This window comes from Sapajus apella, unplaced genomic scaffold, assembly GCF_009761245.1.
Source record: "Sapajus apella isolate SASKATOON/1434 unplaced genomic scaffold, GSC_monkey_1.0 scaffold189, whole genome shotgun sequence".
In the NCBI taxonomy this organism is placed as follows: domain Eukaryota; kingdom Metazoa; phylum Chordata; class Mammalia; order Primates; family Cebidae; genus Sapajus; species Sapajus apella.
Window position 1 is genome coordinate 927,776 of NW_022437129.1, and position 17,973 is coordinate 945,748.

At 42.9% G+C, this 17,973-nt stretch overlaps 1 protein-coding gene, 1 long non-coding RNA gene and 1 pseudogene across 7 annotated transcripts in view; 2 read left to right on the forward strand and 1 right to left on the reverse strand.

The window, feature by feature from the left end:
• PRPSAP2 (phosphoribosyl pyrophosphate synthetase associated protein 2) overlaps window positions 1-17,973 on the reverse strand; it is a 67,085-nt gene that overhangs the window by 28,023 nt on the left and 21,089 nt on the right. For all 6 annotated transcript variants that reach the window (XM_032269184.1, XM_032269185.1, XM_032269188.1 and 3 more), the window contains 2 exons: window positions 16,486-16,601; window positions 11,940-11,995 (listed from right to left, as the gene is read on the reverse strand). In XM_032269184.1, the coding sequence (XP_032125075.1) occupies window positions 11,940-11,995; window positions 16,486-16,601 (172 nt within the window). The remainder of the gene's footprint in view (window positions 1-11,939; window positions 11,996-16,485; window positions 16,602-17,973) is intronic.
• Window positions 345-2,192, forward strand: LOC116543547. The gene is made up of 3 exons (XR_004265610.1): window positions 345-355; window positions 915-924; window positions 1,853-2,192. It is a non-coding gene; the product is annotated as an uncharacterized LOC116543547 (long non-coding RNA).
• LOC116543557 lies at window positions 12,027-14,440 on the forward strand (annotated as a pseudogene).

The window sequence follows — 17,973 nt, forward strand, 5'->3', positions numbered from 1 at the left end:
TACTAAAAATACAAAATTAGCCGGGCGTGGTGGTACATGCCTATAATCCCAGCTACTCAGGAGGCTGAGGCTGGAGAATCACTTGAAGCCGGGAGGCAGAGGTTGAGGTGAGTCAAGATTGCGCCATTGCACTCCAGCCTGGGCAACAAGAATGAAACTCCTACTCAAAAACATACAAGAAAAGAAAAAAATAGCTGGGCATGATGGCACATGCTTGCTGTCCCAGCTACTCAGGAGGCTGAGGCTGAAGCAGGAGGATCTCTTGAGCCCAGGAGATGGAGGCTGCAATTAGCTGTGGTTGTACCACTGCACTCCAGTCTAGATGACAGAGCAAGACCCTGCCTCAAGGAAAAAAGTATCAAAACACATTGTTGTCACTTCTGCTTCCATTAGGATGGAATATTATACTCCTTCTACTACCCACAACTAAAACCCCTGGATCTTATATACAAACAAAAGTGAGAAGACTCTAAAAGGTAGAGAGAAGGCAGACTAGCAAGGGACCTCAGGACCTGAGGAACGGTGGTGACTTCCTTGGGCATTCTTTTTGCCTTGTTATCCCAGACTTGTAGCTGGAGAAGCAGCAACCCAAAAATGCCAGTGGGCAAAGACAAAAAAAAGCTCCAACCAACGTCAGCTTTCCCTAGTCAAAGGACTAAGAAAAGAGCAACCTAGTAAGTGAGAAATTGTTTATACAGTAACTGCCCTACTCCAGCCACAAACTGCAGGAAAGCCACAGCACATGTTTGCCCCACATTTCTATCACCTGAGCAAAGGCTGAGTAGTGAGCCTGTATTTCCTGGCTTGCCAGGCTATAATGAAGTACCCTAAACCCGATGGGGTGGTTTCACAGAAGGCCAAATACGGAGCTGGGACTTTCACCCTCACTCAGCAGTAAGGAGCAACTGCTAGAGTCAGTGGAAAGTGAAATCTTTACTTCTACCCCTAACTCAGCAGGAAAGAGGTGCTCTTCCCCTCTCCATTGCAGAGGTGTCAGAGGCAGCCTGGTGGAGTCAGGAATTTCACCACCACCCAGTGGGAATGAGGCTACTTTGGCATCAGTGGAGGACATGGAGGGAGCATTTCCACCCATGGATAACAAGGACCACCTTGGGTGGTCCACAGAGGCCCAATGAGGTACCTAGATTTCTACCTCTACCTAGCAGTAATAAGCCCCCACACCACCACTTTCGCTGCCAGAGTCCTGAGAAGCCAGCAAAATGAGAAGGCCTAAATGAGAACCAGAGTCTCACACACAATATCAAAAAGTTCAGATTTCAATCAGAAGCCCCTCACCGCACTAAAGGCCAGTGAAATCTCAGTATGAATGAAAAAGGACAAATAACAGATGCCAACACCAAGGTGACAGACATGCAGAAACTGTATAACAAAGATTTCAGAGCAGCCATCAGAAAAGTGCTACAAGTAGCAATTATGAGCATACTTGAAACAAATAAAAAACAGGAAGTCTAAACAAAGAAAGTATCGACAAAAAAAGAGAAGGTATAAAAAAAGGGCCAAGGCCAGGCATAGTGTCTCATGACTGTAATCCCAGGACTTTGTGAATCAAGGGAGGCAGAACACTTGAGGCAAGCAGTTTGAGAGCAGCCTGGCCGACATGGCAAAACCATGTTTCTACTAAAAATACAAAATCAACCTGTAATCCCAGGTTCTCAGGAGGCTGATGCACAAGGATCGCTTGAACCCAGGGGGGCGGAGGCTGTGGCAAGCCAATATCATACCACTGCACTCCAGCCTGGGCAACAGAGCAAGACTCTGTCTAAAAAAACAAAAAGCTCAGTTGTATATACTCAACAGCAGAATGGAAGTTATAGCAAAAATAATTAGATAGCTGGAAGACAGACAACAGAAATTAGCCAATTTGGACAATAGAGAGAAAAATGGCTGAGGCAGGGCATGGTGGCATGTGCCTATAGTCTCAGCTACTCTGAAGGCTAAGGTGGGAGGATCACTTGAGCCAGGCGTTCAAGGCCAGCTGGAATAACATAGTGAGACCCTCTAAAAAATAAAAATGAAAGACTAGAAAATAAAAATGAATAGAATCTCATGGACCTGTAACAAAAGATCAGCTGGTGTGATGGTTCATGCCTGTAAGCCCAGCACTTTGGGTGGCTGAGATGGGCAGATCACCTGAGGTCGTGAATTCAAGACCAGCCCAACCAACATGGAGAAACCTGTCTCTACTAAAAACACAAAATTAGCTGGGCGTGGTGGCACATGCCTGTGATCCCAGCTACTGGGGAGGCTGAGGCAGGAGAATCACTTGAACCCGGGAGGCAGAGGTTGTGGTGGGCCAAGATTGTGCCATTGCACTCCAGCCTGGGTGACAAGAGTGAAACTCTGTCTCAAAAACAAAACAAAAGATCTGACATTTATGTCATCAGAGTCCCAGAAAAAGAAGAGAAAGACAGTAGGACTAAAAAAGTACTCAAAAAGACAATGGCTAAAAACTTCCCAGATTGGTCAGAGACATAAACCCACAGCTTCAAGAAGTGCAGCAAACACCAAACAAGATAAACCCAAAGCAATCTCAAGACACATCATAATTAAACTTTTAAAAACTAAGGACAAAGAAAAAATCTTGAAAAACAATTCAGATGACAACTAACTTCTCATCAGAAACCACAGTGACCATAAGAAAGTGACACACATACTTTTCAGGTGCCGAGAGAAAACAACTGTTACTCCAGAATGCTATACCCAACAATAATATCCTTTAAGAATGAAAAGGAACTCTAGACATTCTCAAATGAAGGAAAATCAGCAAAACCAACAGAACTACATTTAATAGGGGCAAAAGGAAGTGCTCTAAACAGAAACAATAAACCTAACTCTGGAATATCAGGAAAGAAGAAGGAACCAAAAATACAAGTAACTACAATAAGCTTTACTTCATTTCTTGATTTTCTAAATTATGTTTGATGTTTGAAAGCAAAAATTCTGGCCGGGCTCAGTGGCTCACACCTGTAATCCCAGCACTTTGGGAGGCCAAGGCAGGTGGATCACCTGAGGTCAGGAGTTCAAGATCAGACTGGCCAACATGGTGAAACCCCATCTCTACTAAAAATACAAATATCAGCTGGGTGTGGTGGCATGTGCCTGTAGTCCTAGCTACCTGGGAGGCTGAGGCAGGAGAATTGCTTGAACCTGGGAGGCACAGGTTAAAGTGAGCTAAGATCACTCCACTGCCCTCCAGCCTAGTGACAGAGTGAGACACTGTCTCAAAAAAAAAAAAAAACAAAAAACAAAAATTCCAACAGGCTGACACTGCTATTGCTATAAGTGTATGTATAGGAAATATTTAAAACAAATATATTAAAAATAGGGAGAGTAAAGAGACACAAAGAGAAAGAGGTATAGCTTTTATATTTCATTCAAACTGATAAAATGACACCAGTATATTGTAATATGTTTTGTATATGTAATGAAATACTTAGAACAACCATTAAAACAGCCAATAATGAGATACTCAAAACACTATAGAGGGCTGGGCGTGGTGGCTTACACCTGTAATCCCAGCTACTTGGGAGGCTGAGACAGGAGAACTGCTTGAACCCAGGAGGAAGAAGCTGCAGTGAGCTGAGATGGCGCCATTGCACTGCAGCCTGGGTGACAAGAGTGAAACTCTGTCTCAAAACAAACAAAAACCACTATAGAGAAGAAGCACTTTAGAATGTCAGAATAATGGATGACCAAAAATCTGCTCCTCCATAAAAGAAAAACTCTAAAAAATTTTGGAAAAATTAACCTTTACATAACTGTGGAAGTTAACTAACAGCTTGCAACAATTTGAGGAATGTTTAAGAAAAACAGCTGAATCTTGTTAAAGAGCAAACTCTGGGCCAGACATGGTGGGTCACAATTATTATCCCAACACTTTGGGAGGCTGAGATGGCCAGATCACTTTGGGGCCAGGAGTTGGAGACCAGTCTGGGCAATATAGTGAGACTCTCATCTCTACAATAAAAACACAAAAATTAGCCAGGCATGGTGGTGCATGCCTGTGGTTTCAGCTATTTGGGAGGCTAAGGTGGGAGGACCACCTGAGCCCGGGAAGCTGAGGGTGCAGTGAGCCATAATCACGCCACTGCACTCCAGTCTGGGTATCAGAGTGAGATCCTGTCACACACACACACACACAAAGGAAACTGTGTATTTTAACTTGCCCTATTCCCATGCCTCTCTCTCCAGTTCTGCCATAGACAAAAATGGAATGCTCATAACCATGGTAGCTGTGAGAAACAGAAGCCTACCAACCACTGGTGGGAAAAGAATGAGTTTGGAGCCTCTCAAGAAGCCCATTCTCAGATAACCATCACTATTATGCCTATGTGGCAGCTCGCTGAGACTCAGGGCTAGAGAATATGACCTGTCTCAGAGCTCACTCTGTGTGAACGGTCCTATCCCCAGAGTAGATGGACAATCAACAGCAACTGTTTACACTGCAGCTGCCTGAAATGACAGAACCAGTTGAGTAAAACAAGAGGCTAGACAAAAAAAAAAAAAAAAAAAAAAGAGAAAAATCTGGGGGATTAGATGGCCATATGGGCCTTGAAAAGCTTATTACTGCATGTGAAGAACATGCGCTTACCCAGGAAGGACCTGAAAAGTTCCTAACCTTGAACCTTGGCTGACCTTAGGGCACTGTGCAACCAGGAAGTAAAGGCTAAGGCAGAGTTGTAAGCTGCTGGGAGAATTGAAGACATATACAAACATGCACACACAGATCCTTGAAGAGGGTGGGAAATTTATTAGTTCAAGCCATTTCAGGAAATCTCTGTCCAATCATTAGCTGGCCAGTAAGCTAACCAAGCAGAGACTTCAGTGGCTGAATGCTACAAAGAATACAGACTTTACAGAATTGGCACAGGATAGCCACTAAGCTAACATATCACAGAAACAACAAACCCTGGGAATTGATGGAGGTAGAAGCTGATGCTCAGATTTTTCACATTACATAATTTTAAAATGTTGTTTTTAACTAAAATTTACAAGGCATGCAAACAAAAAGGAAAACATGGGCCAGGTATGATGGCTCACGCCTGTAATTCTAGAACTTTGGGAGGCCAAGGCAGGAGGATTGCTTGAGGCCAGGAGTTTGTCACTGGCCCAGAAACATAGCAAGATCCTGTTTCTGTATTTTTTTTTTAAGTAAGAAGTTTTGGCCAGGCACGGTAGCTGCCATCGGTAACCCCAGCACTTTGGGAAGGAGGCCAAGACGGGTGGATCACCTAAAGTCAGGAGTTTGAGACCAGCCCGGCCAACATGGTAAAATCCCGTCTCTACTAAAAATACAAATAATTTATTTGTGGTGGCACATTCCTGTAATCCCAGCTACTCGGGAGGCTGAGGCAGGAGAATCACTGGAACCCAGGAGGCAGAGGTTGCAGTGAGCTGAGATCACACCACTGCACTCCAGCCTGGGCAACACAGTGAGACTCCATCATAAATTAAAATTAAATTAAAATAAGGTAAGAAGTTTTTTTTTTTTTTTTAATTTAAAAAAAGAAAAACATGGCCCATACACAGGAAAAAAGCAGTGATCTCTGAAAAAGCCCAATGTCAGAATAACTAGACAGAATAAATCAGCTATCATAAATATGTTCACAGAACTAAAGAAAATAATGTCTAAAAAAATAAAAAATACCCAAAGAAACATTTATTTAGGTATAAATATAACAAAATATGGGCTGGATGTGATGGCTCACGCCTGCAATCCCAATACTGGGAGACTGAGCCCAGGGATACGAGACCAGCCTAGACAACAGTCAGAACCCCATCCCTACGCCGCAAAAAAAAAATATAATAAAAAAACAAAAATTTTTTAAATTAGCCAGGCATGGTGGTGCACACCTAGAGTCCTAGCTACTTAGGAGGCTGAAATGAAAGAATTGCATGAGCCCAGGAATTCAGGGCTATAGTGAGTTGTAATGGCACCAGTGCACTACAGCCTGGGTAAACAGAGCAAGACTTTGTTTCTTAAAAAAAAAAAAAAGTACAAGTCTACATGAGGAAAACTTCTCTGAAGACAGAAATCAAAGAAGAATTTTTTAAATATCGTAACCCAGGTCAGGCACGACGGCTCACGCCTGTAATCCCTGCACTTTGGGAGGCCGAGGCAGGTAGATCACCGGAGGTCAGGAGTTCAAGACCAGCCTGGTAAACATGATGAAACCCCATTTCTACAAAAAATACAAAAAATTAGTTGGGCATGGTGCTATGGGCCTGTAATCCCAGCTACGCAGGAGGCTGAGGCAGGAGAATCGCTTGAACCCATGAGGTGGAAGTTGCAGTGAGCTGAGATTATGCTACTGTACTCCAGCCTGGACAACAGGAGCAAAAACTCCATCTCAAAAAACAACAACAACAAAAAGATATCCCATGTTTATGGATACGAAGACTCAATATTGTCAAGATGTCAGTTCTCCCAATTTGATCCACAGATTCAATGCAAACCCCAATCTAAATCCCAACAAGTTATTCTGTGGATTTCAAAAACTGATTCTGAGGCTTATATGAAGAGGCAAAAGGCCCAGAATAGCCAACACAATCTTGAAGAACAAAGTTAGAAAGAGTGACAATACCCAACTTTAAGACTATTAAGGCTCAGTGGAGTGGCTCATGCCTGTAATCCCAGCACTTTGGGATGCTGAGGCAGGTGAATCACGAAGTTAGAAGTACAAGACCAGCCTGGCCAAGATGGTGAAACCCTGTCTCTACTAAAAATACAAAAATTGGGCCAGGCGCAGTAGCTCACACCTGTAATCCCAGCACTTTGGGAAGCCGTGGCAGGCAGATCATGAGGTCAAGAGATTGAGACCATCCTGGCCAACATGGTGAAACATCGTCTCTACTAGAAAATACAAAAATTAAGCCGGGCGCGGTGGCTCAAGCCTGTAATCCCAGCACTTTGGGAGGCCGAGGCGGGTGGATCACGAGGTCAAGAGATCGAGACCATCCTGGTCAACATGGTGAAACCCCGTCTCTACTAAAAATACAAAAAATTAGCTGGGCATGGTGGCGTGTGCCTGTAATCCCAGCTACTCAGGAGGCTGAGGCAGGAGAATTGCCTGAACCCAGGAGACGGAGGTTGCGGTGAGCCGAGATCGCGCCATTGCACTCCAGCCTGGGTAACAAGAGCGAAACTCCATCTCAAAAAAAAAAAAAAAAAAAGAAAATACAAAAATTAGCTGGGTGTGGTGGTGCGTGCCTGTAGTCTCAGCTACTTGGGAGGCTGAGGCAGGAGAATTGCTTGAACCTGAGAGGTGGAGGTTGCAGTGAGCCAAGATCACACCACTGCACTCCAGCCTGGTGCCTGGCGACAGAGCAAGACTCTGTCTCAAGAAAAAAAAAAAAATTAGCTGGGTGTGGTGGTAGGTGCCTGTAATCCCAGCTACTCGGGAGGCTGAGGCAGAGAACTGCTTGAACCTAGGAGGGGGAGTTTGCAGTGAGCCGACACTGCGCCACTGCACTCCAGCTTGGGTACTGGGCAACAGAGCGAGACTCCATCTCAAGAAAAAAAAAGCTACAGAGGGCCAGGCATGGTGGCTCATGCCTGCAATCCCAGCACTCTGGGAGGCTGAGATGGGTGGATCACCTGAGGTCAGGAGTTTGAGACCAGCCTGACCAACATAGTGAAACCCCATCTCTACTAACAAAATTAGCAAGGCGTAGTGGGCATGGCTGTAATCCCAGCTACCTGTGAGGCTGAGGCAGGAGAGTTGCTTGAACCTGGCAGGCAGAGGTTGCAGTGAGCCAAGATCATGCAGCCTGGGCAACAAGAGCAAAATTCCATCTGAAAAAAACATAATAAAAACCTGTAGTGATTGGGTGCAGTGGCTGATGCCTGTAATCCTAATACTTTGGGAGGATAACTTGAGGTCAGGATAACTTGAAGTCAGGCATTCGAGACCAGCCTGGCCAACATGGCAAAACCCCATCTCTACTAAAAACACAAAATTTCGCCAGGTGTGGTGGTGCACACCTGTAAGCCCAGCTACTCGGGAGGCTGAGGCACAAGAATCACTCAAACCTAGGAGGCAGAGGCTGCACTGAGCTGAGATCAAGCCACTGCACTCTGGCCTAGGTGACACAGCGTGAGACTTAAGCCTAAAAAAAAAAAGCTGTAGTAATCAAGACAGTGTGGGATTGGTAAAAGAAAAGACAAATATATAAATGGAACAAAACAGACAGCCCAGAAATAGACCTACATAAATATTGTTAACTGATCTTTGATGAAAGAGCAAAGGCAATATAATGGAGAAAAGATAGTCTTTCAACAAATGGTGCTGAAATAACTGCATCTCCACATGCTTAGAATGAAGCTGGAGGCCCATCTTACTCCATATACACATATTAACTCAAAATGATTAAAGACCAGCCGAGTGCAGTGGCTCGTGCCCATAATCTCAGCACTTTGGGAGGCCAAGGCAGGCGGATCACTTGAGGTCAGGAGTTTGAGACCAGCCTGACCAACATGGTAAAACCTGTCTCTAATAAAAATACAAAAATTAGGCAGGCATGGTGGCACATGCCTGTAATCCCAGCTACTCAAGAGGCTGAGGCAAGAGAATTGCTTGAGCCTAGGAGTCAGAGGTTGCAGTGAGCCAAGATCATGCCACTGCACTGCAGCCTGGGCAACAGAGAAAGACTCCATCTCAGAAGAAAACAAAAAAAAAAAGGATCAAAAACCTAAATATAAGAGCATTAGGAGAAAATATAGAGGTAAACTTCATGACCTCGGATTTGGCAATGGATTCTTTTTTTTTTGAGATAGGATCTGGCTCTGCCAACCAGACTGGTATGTAGTGGTGCAATCACAGCTCACTGCAGCCTTGACCTCTTGGGCTTAAACAATCCTCCCACCTCAGCCTCCCAAGTAGCCAGAACCACAGACACATGTCACCACACCCAATTAATTTTTTTTTTTTTAGAAACAAGGTCCATTATATTGCTCTGGCTGTTCTCAAACTTCTGGGGTCAAGTGATCCTCTTGTCTCAGCCTCCCAAAGTGCTGAGACTACAGGAATGAGCCACTGCACCTGGCCAATGGATTCTTAGGCATAACATCAGAAGCAGAGGCAATAACAAACAAAAAAGATAAATTGAACCTTATCAATATTAAAACCATTTTGTGTCAAAGAACACTATAAATGAAAAGACAATCTGAAGATATAAAGTATCTGTAAATCATGTATCTAACAAGGGTTTAGTATGTAGAATACATAAAGAGTGCTTACAACTCAACAAAAAGACAACCCAATTATTAAATGGGCAAAAGGTGTGAATAGGCATTTTTCCAAAGATACACAAATGGCCAAAAGGCATATAAAAATATGTCAGCAGACTGAGGCAGAAGGATTGATTCAGCCCAGGAGTTTGTGCCCAGCCTGGACAACATAGCAAGACCTTATCTCATTAAAAAAAAAAAAAAAAAAAAAAAAAAAAGATACTCAACATCACTGTCATTAATCATTAGGGAAATACAAATCAAAACCACAATAAGGTATCATTTCACACCCACTAGAATGACTATAATGAAAAAAATCAGAGGATAAGTGTTGGTGAGGATGTGGAGAAACTGGAACTCTCATACACTGCTGGTGGGAATGTAAAATGGGCAGCTGCAGTGGAAAAGAGCTTGGCAGTTCCTCGAAACATAAACAAAATTGCTATATGACCCAGCAATTCCAATCCTAATAGATAACCACAAGAAACGAAAACTTATGTCTACACAGAAGCTAATACATGAATAATCACAGGAGTACTATTCATAATAGCCAAAAGGTAAAAACAACATAAGTGTCCATCAACAGATGAATGGATAAACTGCAGTATACACATACAATGCAATATTACTCAGCAATCAAAGGGACTGAGATACTGCATGCTACGCCATAGATAAATCTTGAAAACATGCTAAGTGAAAGAAACCAGATACAAAGGAGCACAAACTATGTGATTCCATTTACATGAAATGTCCAGAATAGGTAAATGAACAAAAACAGAAATCAGATTAGTGGCTCCCAAGGGACAGAGGGTGAAGGGATAGGGAATGATTGCTGAATGGGTACAAGGTGTTCTTTTGGGATGATGAAAATGTTCTGAAAAGAGAGACAGGTGGTGGTTACACAACACCATGAATGCACTAAATGTCAGTGAATTCCATGCTTTAAAATGATTGTTTGTACATGTGTGATTTTTCACTTTTAATTTTTTTAAAGCATGTATATCAAGAGAAAAATTACTAAATAAAATTAATTCAGCCTTTGAATAAATGGAAAAGCTATTTGAAAAGTTTACATTCTAAAATTCAGTCTGTTTCTTACAATTTAATCAAATGGACAAGAGGAGACCAGATGATACGGCTACTTGAAGGACACAGCTACTTGGGTGAACACAAGGCCTGGCTGAGTTGAGAAAGTCAGCCACAAGAACACAGCCATGTAATGGTTTTATTTCAAATGCCAATTTATTTTATTTAATATACTAAGTCCACATATTAAAGTGTTATTCTTAATTTATAATGTCCAATGACCTATGTGAAATGCTTTTTAAATCAATGGTTTACTGTGTGCAAGTTCTCCTCCCTCCTTCAATACTGCCAGCCCATGGGCCTAGAGTGGAGGTATCCTACGCTTTCTTTCATTACACAGGACTCAACAACAATCCAGTGAGCAAAGGTATTTAACTGGAAAACAATTTTAAAAGGGCTTTTTAGGAAAAAGGCTTTATTCCTACAAGTGATTTCATTCTTTCCCTCTACCATGGGGTAGTTTCTCCACAAAACACTGGTATATGAAATCCTCTCAACCAACATACAATTTTAAGTATGTATTAGTGACACATCGGTTCCTCTAGGTTACATGTAAGTCACTCTATTAACTCTCAAGGCTGCCCCTTTTATACGCCTCAGGTTGTGCCAGTTTCATAAAGTGTCACCTTTAACACATACAAATAACTGGGTTGTCAGCTGAATAAAATTCTGTTAATCAATTTCTGAGTTCCTCAAATAAGAGGCACTAAACACCTACAAAGTTGTTTGCCAGTACTGTAAATATTCACCAGTACTGTAAATATTCACCAATACTGTAAACACTAGACTTGAAGATTGACAAGTGATTGTCAATCTGGGTCTGGGGTAAACACTAGAACGTTTTCCCCAAACCTGGATGGCTTTGGTCAAGAAATATGATTGAGGTCAGGTATGGTGGCTCATGCCTGTAATCCCAGCACTTTGGGAGGCTAAGCTGGGTAGGTGGATCACTTGAGCCTCAGTAGTTCAAGACTGGCCTAAACAACATGGCAAAACTCTGTTTCTACTATTAAAAATAAAAATAAGGCCAGGCGTGTGGCTCACACCTGTCATCCCAGCACTTTGGGAGGCCAAGGTGGGTGGATCACCTGAGGTCAGCAGTTCGAAACTAGCCTGACCAACAAGGTGAAACCCCGTCTCTACTAAAAATACAATAATTAGGATGTGGTGGTGCACACCTGTAATCCCAGCTGCTTGGCGGGCTGAGGCAGGACAATCACTTGAACTCAGGACATGGAGGTTGCAGTGAGCCAACACTGCGCCACTGCATTATAGCCTGGGCAACAGGAGCGAAACTCTGTCTCAAAAATAAATAAATAAAATTTTAAAAAATAATAAAATACAAAGAAAAGAAAATGTAAGTAGAAGATAACTTTAAAAATATGTCTGGCAATCATAGATTAGGATTAGAAAAAAAGAGAGGAAACTAAAATATTTACTTAATAAATGGAGTTGATAAAATGATCTTAAAATACCCATCCATGGAAGAAAAATAAGACGTATCACTGGGAACCACTGAAGTTCAATTTAGAATGCCTGGAACTCATCAGGGACACAATACTTAGAAGTAGATCCAAAAAGAGGTTGTGAGATTCCCACCTACCTCTTCGCAGAGGCTGGAGACTTGGCCACGATTACTGCATTTCTGTAATCTGGGATCTGTGACGGACAGGAAGTCAGACATTACTGCATGTCTCTAAGAGGCTATTCCAACAATCAACGAAACGGTAAATTCCAACAGACCCAAAAATGCTTGGTTAGTTGAATGTTTTCCAAAAAAAGAAAAAGTTCAAAGTAAAATTCTCCTTTGGAGAATGAAGAAAGGAACCTACCTATGAAAAAACATTACTGGCTGTCACCGCCATCGAGACCAAGAGGGCCGCGAGACTCGGCGCCTTCCTCACGAATGCTTGGGCCAAGGAGCCAGTACTGGTCATGTCCTTCTTCATCGGGACCCTCGCTATAATTCCGACCCCACTCATCCCCTACTTCAAGTACTCTGTCATGATCAACAAGGCCACGCCCTACAACTACCCAGTGCCTGTCCGCAATGATGGGAACATGCTTGACATACCCGCCACCCCTAGGACCCCCAGGGGCCCAGCCTGGAGTGGCTGAAGAACCTGGGAGCACCTCCACTGACCAAGGTGGGCCCTCTCCTGGCTCCTAATAAAAATGTGAATAAAAAAAAAAAGAGGCCGGGCACGGTGGCTCAAGCCTGTAATCCCAGCACTTTGGGAGGCCGAGGCGGGTGGATCACGAGGTCAAGAGATCGAGACCATCCTGGTCAACATGGTGAAACCCTGTCTCTACTAAAAATACAAAAAATTAGCTGGGCATGGTGGTGCGTGCCTGTAATCCCAGCTACTCAGGAGGCTGAGGCAGGAGAATTGCCTGAACCCAGGAGGCGGAGGTTGCGGTGAGCCGAGATCGCGCCATTGCACTCCAGCCTGGGTAACATGAGTACAACTCCGTCTCAAAAAAAAAAAAAAAAAAACTTAGGAAAGGAAGATCCCTACCAGTAGGTGAAACTGTGAAAAGGACTGAACCGGAAGAAGACTGCCTGACACATGCCCAGCAATGCAGTAGAAGGCAACAGACACTGCCAGATGCTTTCAGAATAGATGGCAAAAGTTTCAAGGCAACAAGCCTCCTAATACTAGAATTTTCCGAGTCTGGCAGAAGGTGCTTAAATTCCAGTGACAAACACAAGAGATACAGAAAGTAAGAGTTATCAGAGAGGAAAGTGTCAGCATCAAAACCTGCAGAATATGATCACTACGTGACAAGAAGGCACAGTGCCACAGTATAATTAGCAGTGTTTTCTTCTTTCTTGGTGACATAAAAGAATGTAAGGCTGGACTGACAGAACCTTAGATTGAGTGAAACATGAGTATCTACCCTGCTGCTTTAAGAAGCTCTAACACAAGGAAATAAAAGAGACAAGATACGCATACTATAAAAAGGCAATACAGGCCAGGAGTGGTAGCTCACGCCTGAAATCCCAGCACTTTGGGAGGCTGAGGCAAGCAGATCAGTGGAGTTCAGAAGTTCAAGACTCGCCTGGCCAACAAGGTGAAACCCCACCTCTACTAAAAATACAAAAATTAGCCAGGCATGCTTGCTTGGACTCAGGAGGCAGAGGTTATAGTAAGCCAAAATCACACCACTGCACTCCAGCCTGGGCGACAGAGTGAGACTCTGTCTCTAAAAAAAGGGCAAATACAACAAAAATTCCTTTTTAACACTAAGTTCCCATAAAGTATTTATTTTATTTTATTTTTTGAGATGGAGTCTCGCCATGTTGCCCAGGCTTGAGTGCAATGGCTCACTCTCATCTCACTGCAACCTCCACCTTCCAAATATAAGTGATTCTCCTGTTTCAGCCTCCCGAGTAGCTGGCATTACAGGCACAGACCACCACGCCCAGCTAATTTTGTATTTTCAGTAGAGTCAGGGTTTCACCATGTTGGCCATGCTGATCTCAAACTCCTGACGTTGTGATCTGCCTGCCTCGGCCTCCCAAAGTACTGGAATTACAGGCATGAGCCACCATGTTCAGTCTAGTATTTCATTTTTGTAGTTTAAATAATTTTTTTCTGAAAGACAGAAAATTTTAAAACTAAAATGTTATCATTAAAATGTCATCACTGTTAGCTCAATATCAAAAATAAAACCATTTCCCTAGTTTGCTGATTCATAAATGTTGACAGAGAGGCCAATCCTGACTTTTTTTTTTTTTTTTTTTTTTTGAGACAAGGTCTCACTCTGTTGCTCAGATCACGGCTCACTGCAGCCTCGACCTCCTGGGAAGCCTCAATCTCCCAGGCTCAAGCAATCCTCTTCTCAGCCTCCCTAGCAGCTGGGACTACAGGCATGCACCACCACACCTGGCTAACTTTTGCATTCTTTGTAGAAACAGTGTTTTACCATCTTGCTGAGGATGGTCTTGAACTCCTGGACTCAACTAATCCAACCTCCTCGGTCTCTCAAAGTGCTGGGATTATAGGTGTGGGTCACCACATCCAGCCTTGACTTCTTCTCAACAATGAACCTGAAATGAGTATTTTTTTTCAGGTAGAAGGCAGTGTCATCCTGAGGTAGAAGCCAGCACTATAGGCAATGACTAAGGTTAGGCTTCCAGCCTGCTCTTGCAACCAGCATGAGGGTGCCCCAGCCTTCGTTCTTTAGGATCACCCACAGGGCATCCCTCAAGAGGTGCTATCATCATTTGTGCCTTGAGACACTGGCACACAACATGCCTTTATCTTGAGTGGAAACATCCCTTAAAACCACAAGATGTGGACAGCAACCCATATAAGTCTATAGTGACTACTCTGTTTCTTCTAAAATGACAGGTTTCTCCATGTTGTTAGTTGCTAACCAAACAACATTCAAGGCCCACCTTCTCACCCTCTCTCTGCCTAAACCTCTTCAACCTTCCTTACCAAGACAGTTGCTAATTTTATCTCACCTTCTCTCTCAACTGAGAATAATATTCAGGTAAAATTAGGCCAGGCATGGTGGCTCACACCTGTAATCACACTGCTTTGGGAGGCCGAAGTGGGAGGAACGCTTGAGGTCAGGAGTTTGAGACCAGCTTGGGCAACATACGAAGACTGTAACTCTAGAAATATTTTTTAAAAATTAGCTAGGCATGGTGGCACACCTCTAGTCTCAGCTACTCAGGATGCTAAGGTGGGAGAAATCTCTTGAGCCCAGGAGTTCAAGGTTTCAGTGAGTTATGATGGCACCACAGCACTCTGGTCTGGGTGACAGAGAAAGAACCTGTCTCAAAACAACGAAAAATTTTGCGGGTAGAATTAAAGTCTGTATTATTTTCTGAATTTATTAGACTATTTGTGTTTTCTATTTTGTTTTTTTTGAGACAGAGTCTCGCTCTGTCACCCGGGCAGGAGTGCAGTGGCACAATCCTGGCTCCCTGTAACCTCCACCTCCCGGGTTCAAGCAATTCTCCTGCCTCAGCCTCCAAAGTAACTGGGATTACTGGTGCGTGCCACCACACCTGGCTAAGTTTGTATTTATAGTAGAGACAGGGTTTCACCATGTTGGTCAGGCTGGTCTGAACGCCTGACCTCAAGTGATCCACCCGCCTCAGCCTCCCAAAGTGCTGGGATTATAGGTGTCAGCCACTGCTTCCAGCCTAGAGTTTTTATGTTTCCTGTGTATAATTTTAAAGAAAAAAAAGCAGAATATTTTACATTTTTCTCTTTCAAAAATACTTAAATTCATTTTCTCTATAAGGGCTTATTTCAGTTGCTGGAGAATGAGGAAGCCCTGTATTCTTACCAGAAAGAAGTTCCTCAGAAATCTAAAAACTGCCATCTTTTAAATATAGTACTGCAAAAAGTTCTCTAGAAAAGTTATTAAAGGGAGAAATAATTTATATAAGAAAAACGGCTAACAGCAAAATAGCTAAGTACAATATAAATTTAAAATTTAAAAGCCTTCTTAAATAGTAAATCACAAAAGTGCTAACTCATATCAAAGAAAAACAAACGTGACTATATTAGAAATATATGTCTGATTTATCCCAGGATGCAAAGGTGGTTCAACATGAGAAAAATCAATGTAATAAACCACATTAATAGAATGAAGGAAAAACAACATGATCATCTCCACTGATACAGAAAAAGCATTTGACAAATTCAACGTTGTTTGAGGGCAGTGGTTCCCTAGGGTGGAAGGAGGCAGGGGATAGGGCAGGGAAGGAGCCCATGAGCAGCTCTAAGTCATTATGATGATTCTAGTTTTCTTGCTGGGAGGTGGGATCATGGATGCTGACTGTCATAACTGGATGGACAGAGAGACAGGATGGATAGATGGATATGTAAAACAGGACCAGGACCAAGCATAGACTAGTAATGAGGGTAAATTACTCATTACAATCATATAGTCCAATTCTAGGTACTTGAGGTCCAAAAGAAAAAGCAATTTTAAGAGCTTAACTAAAGAAACAAATTGCAGATTCAGAATTCTAAAATACATAGAACTATATCTATAAAGTATAATGGTACTTTAAGTAGAATACATCAAGTTTTAATCCTTTAGGGATACCCTAAGGAAATGGAAATACATCTTTCAACCTTAATCAGAATATTGAAATAAAAAAGTTTGAGCTAGCTCACCTCTTCTTGAATATACTGTAATAAGAAGGGAGATGCTCTTAAATTATCAACAGGAATGTTGAAGAAGCCCTGAATTTCCTTCTGGTGTAAATCCATAGTAATAAGATGAGTTAGACCTTTAAAAATAAAGCAGACACAAGCACATAAATAGTTTTCTTTGTTTTTGTTTTTTTTGAGATGGGATCTTACTCTGTCATACAGGCTGGGGTGCAGTGGCATGACCATAGCTAACTACCGCCTTGAACTCCCAGGCTCAAGCGATCCTCTCACCTCAGCCTCAAAAGTAGCAGGGAATACATGTGCACACCACCATGCCGGGCTAATTCTGCATTTTTAGTAGAGACAAGTTTTCATTATGTTGGCCAGGCTGGTCTCGAACTCCTGACCTCAAGTAATCCTCCTGCCTCAGCCTCCCAAAGTGCTGGGATTACAGGCATGAGCCTCTGCACCCAGCCTATAAATAGTTTAAAATGAGTTGCACTATATTAAATAAGTACTACACATAATACTATATTTAATAAGTTACTATTTAAAAATTGCTTTCATGGCCTGGCATGGCAGCTAACATCTGTAATACCAGCACTTTGGGAAGTTAAGGCTGACAGATTGCTTGAGCTCAGGAGTTTGAGACCAGCCTGGGCAACATAGCAAAACCCCATCTCTACAAAAGGTACAAAAATTAGCCAGGCATGATGGCACATGCCTGTAGTCCCAGCTATTCTCCCAGGTTGGGGTGGGAGAATCACATCAACCAAGAAGGTCAAGGCTGCAAATGAGCTGAGATCGAGCCACTGCATTCCAGTGTGGATGAGAGTGAAACCCTGTCTCAAAAAAATAAAAAATAAGGCCAGGCATGGTGGTTCACGCCTATAATACCAGCACTTTGGTAGGCCAAGGTGGGTGGATCACCTGAGGTCAAGAGTTTGAGACAAGCCTGGCCAACAGGGTGAAACCCCATCTCTACTAAAAATACAAAGAATTAGGTGTGGTGGCAGGCACCTGTAATCCCAACTATTCGGGAGGCTGAAGCAGGAGAATTGCTTGAGCCTGGGAGGTGGAGGTTGTAGTAAGCCAAGATCATGCTATTGCACTCCAGCCAGGCCAACAAAAGTGAAACTCCATCTCAATAAATAAATAAACAAACAAATAAAATAAAAATAAGAAATTGCTGGTTGGGCACAGTGGCTCACGCTTGTAATCCTAGCACTTTGGGAGGCTGAGGCAGGTGGATCACCTGAGGTCAGGAGTTCGAGACCAGCCTGGCCAACATGGCGAAACCCCATCTCTACTAAAAATACAAAAATTAGCCAGACACGGTGGTGCGTGCCTGTAATCCCAGCTACTCAGGAGGCTGAGGCAGGAGAATCACTTGAACCTGGAGGACAGAGGTTGCAATGAGCCAAGATTGTATCACTTCACTCCACCAGCCTGAGCAAAAGGGTAAGACTTGGTCTCAAAAAAAAAAAAAAAAAAAAAAAAAAAAAAAAA